General features: G+C 39.0%; 1 protein-coding gene across 1 annotated transcript; it reads right to left on the bottom strand.

The window, feature by feature from the left end:
- Nucleotides 1–8129: 8129 nt before the first annotated feature.
- Nucleotides 8130–10849, bottom strand: spag8 (sperm associated antigen 8; the record flags this gene model as incomplete). Its single annotated transcript, XM_051894227.1, has 6 exons — nucleotides 8130–8366; nucleotides 8456–8518; nucleotides 8708–8822; nucleotides 9860–9905; nucleotides 10415–10574; nucleotides 10715–10849. Coding segments are annotated over 6 exons (648 nt in total), but the record flags the coding sequence as incomplete, so codon positions are not given.
- Between the last annotated feature and the right edge of the window lie 800 nt (nucleotides 10850–11649).

Below are 11649 nucleotides of genomic sequence, written 5' to 3'. Positions count from 1 at the left end.
GGTTCTGATAATGTCATTATTAGAAATGTTCTTGTAAATATAGTCTTCACAGTTCTAAAGAATTATGAATATTAATGTATCCTTCCTGAAAGGCGCTTTTCCACTCAACACACCTTCTCAAAGGGCATTGCAGCTTATTATCACAAGAGAAAAAGAGAAAATTGCACACTTGAATATCTCACACTTCCTCAGAGCTCCTTTAACTGCAACTCTCAAGCTAAATACTCCAGTTTTTCTCATCATTGTATTTTATCTTATTTAGGTCATCTGATCCATTATCCAAACTTTAAATATAATATGATACTCAGAATATTCCCAATATTCCCCTGCTGCTGTTGATATTTGCTGTTGCAGAGCGAGTACAGGAACTTGCTACTGCCAGTATATTCACCGATATGCTGCTGTGAGCACTGCTTCAACAAAAATGGCATATATAAAAAAAGAAGAAGAAAAAAATAATGATTTGGGCATGCTACTATACGATAATATGCTTGAAAGTCACACGTGTACTGTTTGTGGTCAAAAATGACAGCATTTGAAACAAATGGAAGGGAATTCCATCTACTGGAAACGTTTGGTACTGCGCCCAAACAAAATCTTACTGAAAGCTAATTTTTTGAGACATCAACTTCAAATTTGGCTTTGATTTTCCAAAACATGTTTTGGAAAATATATATTTCATATAAAATTTAAAAATAGTATTTTTATGCATTTTTCATAATAATAAACTTCTATAATTTTTTCACTTCAGCAATAATCTGCCAAGCACCAAGTTATATAGTCGGCTTGTGTGCTCGCATGTCAATGACCGGAAAATTTAAAAATGAAATTTTTCCTGTGATGGATCAATGTGGAAAATGGTTTGTGCTGCTTAATATTTTTGATACTCTACCATTCCAAAATTAAAATTTTATAAAAATAAAATTTAATCTAAAAACTGTATTAACTTAAAATAACAATAATAATACATTATTAATATTTCCATATCATAAAGCATTTAGTGTTATACTCTTTCTTTGAAATCATACACTGTTCTGCTCATTAAAGAAGAGCCCTGATCATTACTGCTCACTCAACAGTTTGGTGGTAAATAGGGATGACATCATAGTCTGATCATTAAGAATCCATTTGGCATCTGTGCCTTTAGTACACTGCATCTGTGTGTGTATACTCATGTTCTCAGCCGCTCCTCGCCCCCATGATTTCTAATTACCGCCCACTAGCAGCTCTGTCACAGTCAGTCCTGTTGCCAAGAGGTCATCCTGCAAAGCTTTGCACTGGTATACTCGGTAACAAACACTCTTGGCCAGGGCTTTATGAAATATAGTCACAGCTTTCAATTTATAATTATAATTCATTACAAAATAAGCAGCAGAAAGTTAATAACTAGATGTCAAAATCACCATGTTGGTTTCAAATTAGGACTTTGGGATGTCTGATTAATTAAGAAGACTATACAAATATTGATGTGGCTAGACACACAACACATGAAAGAATAGATCTAAATGAGCAACTTCAGAAAAGACAATTATTTAAAATATTTTTTCTTGAAGCAACAAGATAAAATTGTTTAGGAATCAAACCAGTTCAAAAACTTTCTGTCGAATTCCTCATAGAAAAATAATTTTGTGAAAACAAAAGGAAACACTGAATTAATGAAGTCTAAAATTACTTGTTGCCATAGTTACCCCACGTTAATCCCTGCTGAAAGCATGAAAGAGGAACACAGCGACAGAGCAGCTCTCTGATTGACAGCACAGCTGTGAGAAAGTAAGCCACCCTGATCCAAAGAAACAGAGCATCAGTCGATTTTCAGCAAATGGCTAGAGCGATCCTCGCTCATGGTGAGAAAAGGCAGATGGCTGCTGTCTGCACCAAATAACCATTTTCCTCATTTGTCCAAAGACAATGGTCAATTTGTTTTATTAGAGAAGAATTAAGTATTTACTTGCTCTTCATTAAAACTTTAGTCATACTTGGCATGGAACCTGTTACACAACTTTGCCCACAAAAAAGATCTAGTTAATTTAATACACATAGGACATGTTGTCACATTATAGGGAACCTGGGTTCCCATTCAGTAGGTCACGTACGACGTATGTCGGACAGACCGACGATTAGGAATCTCGCTAGAGAGGCCAATCTGCTTCGAGTGCAACTAAAACGAGCCAATGCACATTGGCATGCAATCATATGCAGCAGCTGCTCTGCCACGCAGCGCGGGTATTTAATGAGCAAAAGGGTATCTGGAAGGGACGTGAAGGTTCTAGGTGACTTAGCCCATGAGGTACTTAACACCAACACTTCGGCACGTGCACCATCTACAAGACGTGCTTATGCCTTGAAGTGGAACCTGTTCGTCAAGTGGTGTTCTTGGAGTGTAGGCTGTCTCCCTCCACCCTCAAAGTTCATACCACGACCACATAGATGGCAAGTCTGTTGGTAAGCACAACCTGGTCGTCAGGTTCCTTAGGGGGGCGAGACGGTTAAATCCTCCTCGACCTCCCTCCATACCCTCTTGGGACCTTGCTCTGGTGCTTCGAGCACTCCAGAATGCTCCCTTTGAGCCCTTGTAGTCAGCAGACTTAAAGATTCTGTCTATGAAGACTTTGCTGCTGGTTGCATTGGCCTAAATCAAGAGGGTAGGGGACCTGCAGGCATTTTCGGTGGATGAATCGTGCCTAGAGTTCGGGTGGGGCGACGGCCACGTGGTACTGAGACCCTGGCCTGGCTATGTGCCCAAGGTTCCTACCACTCCCTTCAGGGACCAGGTAGTGAGCCTGCAAGCGCTGCCCCCGGAAGAAGGAAGACCCAGTCCTGGCTTTGCTCTGTCCAGTCCGCGCTTTGCGACTGTACATAGACAGAACTCAGGACCTCAGACCAGCTCTTTGTCTGTTACGGAGGCCAGCAGAAGGGAAAGGTTGTCTCCAAGCAGAGGATGGCCCACTGGATAGTGGACCATCTAACCTAACACGTTCGCTAGATTCTATAGCCTTCGTGTCGAGCCGGTCTCCTCCTGTGTTCTCACCTCAACCGGTCAGAGACACGAAGAGGCCCTGGCTTAGTGTCGGCTTGCTGCGCTTATGCACCTGTTGCTCCAGAGAGTCCCTACAAGGCAGACCCTGTTGAGTCCTCCGATCACCCTTCGGCAGCCGGACGTGGCGGAGCATCTGGCGCTAGCCCTACCATAAGTGTGACCCTACAGGTCCATATGTGTAATTCCACATTCCTAAATGAAGCCTGTTTCTTTCCCTTTGGGAGAACCCACCTCTTATCAGGTTGGAGTCACCCCAGTAACTTCCATATGTAGTACAGCCCTATGGGATTAGTCCATGTGTACATCTCCACATAACTCCTTCGGCGAAGGATGTGGCTTCCGCAGCGTTCCTTTCCCAGTGAAAGGGTACGCTTTCCCAGTGTTATCCAATAGTCTCTCTGAATGGGTTGTGTGGACAGCAGTAATTGACACTCTCTGTGTAAGCCCTGTCCCACCGTCCTTTAGGCAAGGGGGTGCAGGAGGTTTGCACAGAGCACTGGAAGGGGGCAGCGCCCATGGCGCTTTGGTAGGGATTCCTATTCGTCGGTCTGTCCGGTCACAAAGGTAACCCTCATTCCCTGAAGGAAGGAACGGAGACGTCCCGTCGCCACGGTCGCTGTACCCCACTGATGCTGCTGCCTCACCTACTCGGCTCCTCAGCGAAAACCTGAAGACGCAACGCACCTGCTGCCCATTAAATACCCGCACTGTGTGGCAGAGCAGCTGCTGCATATGATTGCATGCCAATGTGCATTGGCTTGTTTTAGTTACACTCGAAGCAGCCTTGGCCATTTTCTAGCGAGATTCCTATTCGTCGGTCTGTCCGATGTACGTCTCCGTTCCCTCCTTTAGGGAACAAGGGTTACCTTTGTATTGAGATGTTCCCTCTTGAAGTGGAACTCTACATTGTGTCTTGGATCAACGCTATGGGGATGCCATCAGCGTGACCAATGTCTGAAACACGTGAATACAGTCCAATTTCATTAGCTGGCGACAGCTAGTGACATCATAAGCGGAGCGCCCAGACGTACAAGAGGGCGCCCATAGTACACATTGTCAGTTTTTTTTTGTCTTCAGGAGCCTTTTGTATTGTTAGCGTGTGGTGAAGGCAGTATCCATAACAGACCCTAGCAAGTGTTTCAGGAAGTGTGTGCCTCCGTGTCCCAGATATTTGACACCTGAGTACACACACACACAAACTGTGCATTTATTTACTAGAATTTATTGTCTAGGCAAGGAGCATGCCCGTTCAGTTCTCGAGGGTTCTGTGTAGCATCTGAATCGATCAAACACACAATTGTAAAAGTTACTCTTCCAACCCTACACCCATGCAGGCCCTGTAATGTCTGGCTCCCCCAATGAGCACTATCACCCTTCTGCTTCAGTCACACACTTCAAAGACACTTGGTACATCGATTGTTCTCAATACAAGAACCAGACATGCAGCCCATAGAAATGGCATCCTTTCCACTGATTCATTGACAAATTTGCTTAAATAAAGGAACATGCATTTTCCCAGTACATTTTTGTGTATTGTTCTTTTGTATGTTGTATAGTGTTATGCATGCATGAGGACAGAACTTCTAGATAATGTAGCCATCTAGGTGGTGTTTCATATCAAATTACTCTTGTTTAATGACTCACTTTGGTGGACATCACCATCTCGTAGAATGCATTGTATGTTTGTTATATTTATCAGAGTATAAATGGACACAAACTACAAGCCTACTCCCCTCATGCAAATGAGTCAACTTTCAAACAAAGGAACTTTCCTGCTTGGTAATTGCACCTTTCTCATTTGTCAAGCCAAAACTCAAAGGTATGACTTCTGTAGATGTTAAAAAGCCCCCACGCAGTTCACGGTGGGCTCTTCTGGTTCTTCTTTGTTCTTGCTGATTCTGCCACTTGCTGTTCACGTGAGACCTTGGCCACCCGGGCCAGCGCAGCTGGGCGGGCAGGCCTCATTCACTTCAAGCCAGGCACAACTTTCTCGACAACAGGGTCAAATTAACAGCGCAAGTTCGTCGTCATTTCTTCACTTAACACAGACGATATTGATTACAGCTTCGGACCGAACCATCAAGAATTTCTCCTGAGCCTACAGATCCGGACGCTCCTCAACAGCTAAGGCATTTGCAAGTATCGTACATTTGAACACTAAATGGTGATTTAGTATTAAGTTTGAACCCCTTTGTTAACAAAGGTTCTTTATAGTGAGAAACTGATGGTTCTTCCAGCTCGTTAAATGACTCTTTTCATAGCAATATCATTTCCACTCTCTCATTTCCTATGTATGCGTGATTTGTATGTCTGTGTGTGTTTAGTCTAGCTATGTGTTTGTGATTTAGTTAAATAAAACTTGTGTGCACATTCTTGCGAGTTGATTCTGATCTGCTTATTAACCAATGTCACTGATAACGATTACTATCACAGCTACATGCTAAGAAAGAGTATTTTTTTTTGTGGCCATAGAAAGTATCCTTTAGCCACTCATGCTCCTCCTCCTTCGAGGAGTAGAGCGCAGAGGAGGCGGGACTCTAAGAAGAATTGACAAGATCTGAGAGAAGTGGTTAATAGAAAGCAGTTCGGAATAGAAGAGAAGTAACATCTCTCCGCTTCCCTCTCCCTTCCACCCCACCCCCCATTCAGGGCATGTGTGGGGAACACTAGAGGTTGTTCTAAGTGCTTACATCGTGATCTGAGAGAATCGACGATGCATCACCGACACACATAAGATATTTAGCATTCTAAATATCTGGACCTGTCTGCGATTCAAAATCCTGCTGTGTGTAATGTGTTCTGACTGAGAATGGCATCGCGATGACCTGCTGCCAATGAGACAGCAAGATACAGGGAAGCGGGAAGTTTGGGGAGGAGTTATAGACCCGCGTCTCCTCAACCAATCCCCCCCCTCCATAATCTTTTTTCTTTTCCTCCTTTTCGCTGTAAAAGGAGTAAATTAGCTGTAAAATAGCGCACATGCAATTTGGTTCGCAAGCTTCTTGTGGGCTAACAGTTTTAATAACAATTCCAGTCAATGATAAGGAAATAATGCATTATTTCCTTATCATTTCTCGTGTGTGTTTGGTTGTGAAATGTAGTTTGTGGACCAGACAGAGTTGTCGGCGATTCTTCCTATTGTAAAGTCATGCAATGTGTATCCCCCTGTCGCCGATCCATCGTGCAATGTGCACAGCCAGGTGAAAAAAAAGTACATTTCTATAATGTACTTAAAGTGCTCTATTTTCGTGCACTAATTTTGTACTTAATATATTAAAAATTCTTCTTTAGTACTTCTTAAGAACGTCTAAGTGTACTCAACTGTGCTATTTTGAGACACCATGAAATATGAACTTAAATGTGCTTTTAATATACTATCTCTGTATTTAAAAAATGTATTTAGATACTACTTATAGTACATTTGAACCCATAGTGTACTACAAGTGGTAACTAAATATATTTTTTAAATACAGAGATAGTATATTAAAAGCACATTTTAGTTCATATTTCATGGTGTCTCAAAATAGCACAGTTGAGTACACTTAGATGTTCTTAAGATTATCTTAAGAAGTACTAAAGAAGAATTTTTAGTATTAAGTACAAAATTAGTGCGCAAAAATAGAGCACTTTAAGTACATTATTGAAATGTACTTTTTTTTCACCTGGGCACAGCAGCGACTGAATGCTACCCCAGATAGATGTGAAAAGAACAGTGATCTGATGACTTTGAAAATCGTGCAGTGTGAACTCGGCATAAAGGAGGTCCCTCATCGTCATTGGTGTCTTACTATGGTAAGCACTAGTAATATCAGAGGCAGGAACATCAGATATAGCCACTAAAGGTTTTCTAATGATATTGTGGGCTTTCTTTTGGTAAGCTGTCCTTTTTTGAGCCATAGATGGAGTGAGGTGTTTCTTTGTCCCCCACTGTCCTAGGTAATAAAGCAGGTTCCCTTTCTCCCTTTAAAAGCAGGGTTTGAGCTGCCTTCCCCAGACATATGGGGTCTTTAAGCAAGTTAGGCTCCCCTGTGGCTCCCTTGAAGTTGAGCCTTGCCTGTGAAAGTCTCCTACTTGGAGAGACAGCAACATCAGAGATGGTAGCCACTGGAAATGGTTAACACAGCAGGCTCCCTTCAGCAAGCAGTCCTTTCCATCCACAACCATTGCGGGTATTAAAGAAGTGTCCCTTGCCCCCTTCTTAAAGTCCCCGTTCTCCTTATTGGCATCCCCATAGCAGCGATTCAAGACGCAGTGTCTCGTTCCCCTTCTCAAGGAACCACGAGACATTTTCAGCAAAATCTAAGTTGTAGAACAATTACGAAACAATATAGTTCATGAAACATAAAAGGTAGCGAAACCGATAACACGCAAAAATATCAAACCATTGTTTAGTTAACTTTACGGCCCTAACAGAAATTGTTGTTAATTGTGATGAATCAACAACCAACATACATATATACCAACATATTTCAGTTAAAATCTGCCATCATTATATTTTTTAGATTTTGAAAGAATGCATGTGATTATTTTATTCACTTGTTTAACCAACAGCTACAGCAAAAATATGATGTTGGAATTTTAGTTTTGAGGACATAAAAATTATTTTAAGGCAGTTTTAAACAAAACCAAGTATATATATATATATAATACAAGTATATATATAATCCTTCAGTGACATTAAGGTATATAGATTTGGCATGCTGTCTCTGATGGTGGACACAAGAGATTGACTTGACCTATAAATTCCTACTTGATTAATGATTAATGAACCATAATTTATAATAGAAATTAATAGAAATAAAGATGCAGCTGAGGTTGTTATTTATCACAGTACAGGAGTGAAGTGAGCAGCCATTTATAGACTTGCATTATGATTGACAGGATTAGATGAGCATACTCCTTCCATGCCTTTTGTCTAGAACACCATTTGTAAAAACGTAACAAAAACTTAGTTCAAAAATGGGTCATTGTGATAATTTCAGTTAAGTAGTCTTTAGCATACAATAAACCATGACAATATGATTGGGTATCATGATATGCAGTGACGGACCAATCAGAATCAGAATTCCAGAGAGCTGTGTAATTCAAAGGCTTACATTTCTGCAAATTAACTGTTTATTAGTGATTTAAAACTAACTAAAATGAAGACATTTAACAAGAGATAATGAAATTATCAAATGATGATATTTTAAAAATTCTCTCACAAATTAGCATCATTTTCTGATGGGTACAGCACTGTGTCATCCAGCTGATCTAGTTGTTCACCGATTGGTGTGCTAAAGGTGGCATTTCTTTTAAATGGATCTTTAGTTTTAACTGCTGTCACGCCCTGTGAAAGGAAAACATTATTAACATTATAAAACCACTCCAATCCTGCAATAAATAAATGTATTCACTGAAATCTTACTGTATGCTGACCTGAATCTTCTGATAGTTTTCACTCCAAAATGTAATGGCCTGCTCGGTTGTGTAATCATGATCCTGTAAGAGACAAGCAGATTAACTCACACACCCCAATACACATATGCAAATTTACATGTTCAAAGAAAAAATTATTTACAGGTCTCAGAACTATTTACCATAGACCTTTTTGTCACTTCAAACTTAAATGCTTTGCCCAAAAGACTGTCAAATATTACTCCCTAAAGGTTATGGTGAATAGAAACTGACCATGGTCAGTGGTGCGCGGACAGACTTGAAGCCCTCCACTTTGTAGTCTGCTTTGGTCACAGAGCACAACTCATGGGCTGGAGGGGCTGCGTTCAGCTCCGCATGTATTTGATCACTGTAAAGCAGATTAAAATATTAAGCTAAAAAAAAAAACTGTGGCTAATTTGTTTTCGTAAATTTAATCAAGGATTTATAATATACCTAGAGAGAGAGCTATCGTTAGCATTGCCATTCATCTCAGAATGGCAGTTGTTCAGCTGACATGCCTGGAAGTACACGACAAGGATGCTGCCTTTGCTTTACGCCCAGTCAGTTTCAAAGAAATTTTTGACTTCCTAGTATTGATTTTAAATGTTTAATTGAGCTCATCTACTTTAAATATTGCAAAATGCACAGTCACTATAATGTTTGAAGATGGTGAGGTAATAGCTCGTGACCAAGAGCAGAAGGAATCTCTCCAAATCAACAGATGGTTGAAAGAAAACAGACTGATATGTCTAGGCACGTCTGTCTTATTCACAGGGACAGTGATTTGACATAGAAGAGCAGCCAATTTCTTAAATAAAAACAAGAAATTAATTATGATGCCAAAAACGAGATTAAATACTTGTACATTACGGTTAGAATTTTTATAAATAAAGTAGTAAATGCAACTGTACAGTGTGTCTCATTCACCTTCATTCACCATTGTCTGATTCTCTAGAAAGTGAAGCAATTTAGCTAAAATAGTTCAATGTGAACTTCCTGTTGATAATGAAAGTTCTTAGGATAATGGTAAGTAGAACTGCCCACATTTGGCTTTCCATACCAGCCAACACCAATTCTATGGGAATGAGGTACTGTCTCACTTCAGAATAATATATTTTTTTTAATTTAAAACAATATTACAACCACTTGTCTGGGGTCAGAGACTTGTTGTCAAGGTTACATTCAAAAATGAAGCAGAAAGTTGCATGATAAATAAAAATGAAAATGATTTAACTGAACTATGAATCTAACACAAACATTCTTACATCATTCCTCTCCCACTGTTTCCTCTATTCACACATAAAACAAGAAATGTGGGAGGATAATAAAATGTCATTTGTGTTTTACACACGATGACGTCGTTGAACATTAAACTTTAAAGTAAATGCTTGTTTATTTAGATACCTTATTCTTTTGATGAGGTCATTTTCCAAAAGTTCAGTTCGTCTTCCTAAAATCAAAACCACAGTGAAATTTATTGAAAAGATTTATGCAGCAGAAAGAACAGAGGGCTTTTATTTGAAAGGAGCTATCTGGACAAATCTGAAGAATGAAAGGAACTTTATTCATTAATGTTAATAAGTCAAATGGATTCAATAATATGAAATACATTTTGAAATAAAAAAAAAAAAGTACAAAGTAAAACCATGATACAACCACATAACAGTCAGTAACCAGATTACGCATTTATGTGTTACTATTAGTGTTTTTTGTTGTTGTTGTTTTTTTGTTGTTGTTGTTTTTTTGTCTTAATTGTAAACTTTTCATTTTGAGGCATTTAACATTATTCTGCTAATTTTCACGTGTCATCAAGGTAAAGTCTATCTGGCTAGATGAGGTTTTGTCGAGAAACATTTTGTATAAACACAAAATAATATGCCATGACGTATGAAAGTGTTAATATAACTGCATAATTTCCAGCAGTTTAAGCAAATTAAAAACAAAACATTTAATATATACCTTTTTGTCGCACCCCAAGGATTTTAGGAGCATTGAAAGTCGCTTTGAATGTACTAATTCCCTGCACTTTAGCAGCCACGTCCATGGTAAGAATCCCTGTGTGTCCGTACTTATGAACACAAGATGTAGGCCCGGTCCTGTCTAGCAATGCAGTAGCCCTCTGAAGCGCAATAAAGAAAGTGTAACATTCATTTATTAGGTGGAGTGTGATGAGACAAAAAGTGCAGAAAATATGTTCATGACAAGTATAGCAGTTATCACAAGCAACAATATGATTTAGACATGTTGTGCAAAACTCACCTCCTCAACCCAGTTCCCCAGTAAACACCTTCCACCTGGTTTATTTTCCTCATTAGCCTCTGAGGTCATTGCACTGATGTTTGTTTGCGATACGACACTGTTTGATAAGCAACGACCGGGGTTAATCAAAGGCTTTCAGTAATAGAATTTGCTTGTGAAAAGTACTGTTGCACTTTTCACAAGCAATCGATTTTTTTTTTTAACTCCTCTCAGCACAGATCCTGCCAGCGCTGCTAGTACGGATGTTACCATGGTAACGTAAACAAACTCATTTTGCCACCTAGCTTTCCATTGGTCTGGATCAAAGTAACGTTAATGTAGTCTGTATTCTTTCGACGAAACAGACACTATTAGACACTAACCGATTTTTTTTTTTTTTATTTTTTTTTTTTGCAATGTTAAGATCGCAAAACAATATTGGAAGCGTTTTAACTTGTCTTCATCCTTAATTTGTGCTACTTTTCAAATGATCTGAAAATTATTTCATACTTTACTATACTCTGCTTGCTATATTATTTTATACTGTACTTTATTACTTTTCCCCTTGTTCTTACCTACACTTTAGATAAATTTACATTATATTAATTGTTATATATATATTAAAATGGTTGTATAATTGTTTCTATATATAGCTTTTTATAAACACTGTCTAGCTAAGTAGGCTACTTTTGATAATACTTTATTACAAAAATTGTTGCTCATGGTGCAAATGACACCACAATTGAGTGACAGTTGTAGTTTGTGTAATACAAATACATATACAGTAGTCAACATTTGAAGTGGATCAAAAAAAGTTTATCAAAGTTGTCTACTAAGTTGAAGAACTAAGTTGTCCTGAGAAGAAGGTTTTAGGACAACTTTGATAAAAGTTTTGATCCACTTCAAATGTTGACTACTGTATATATATATATATATATATATATATATATACACAC

This window comes from Ctenopharyngodon idella, chromosome 5 (genome assembly GCF_019924925.1).
Source record: "Ctenopharyngodon idella isolate HZGC_01 chromosome 5, HZGC01, whole genome shotgun sequence".
NCBI lineage: Eukaryota > Metazoa > Chordata > Actinopteri > Cypriniformes > Xenocyprididae > Ctenopharyngodon > Ctenopharyngodon idella.
Note: the sequence above shows the minus strand (reverse complement) of the source record. Positions and strands in the feature narration are given on the sequence as shown.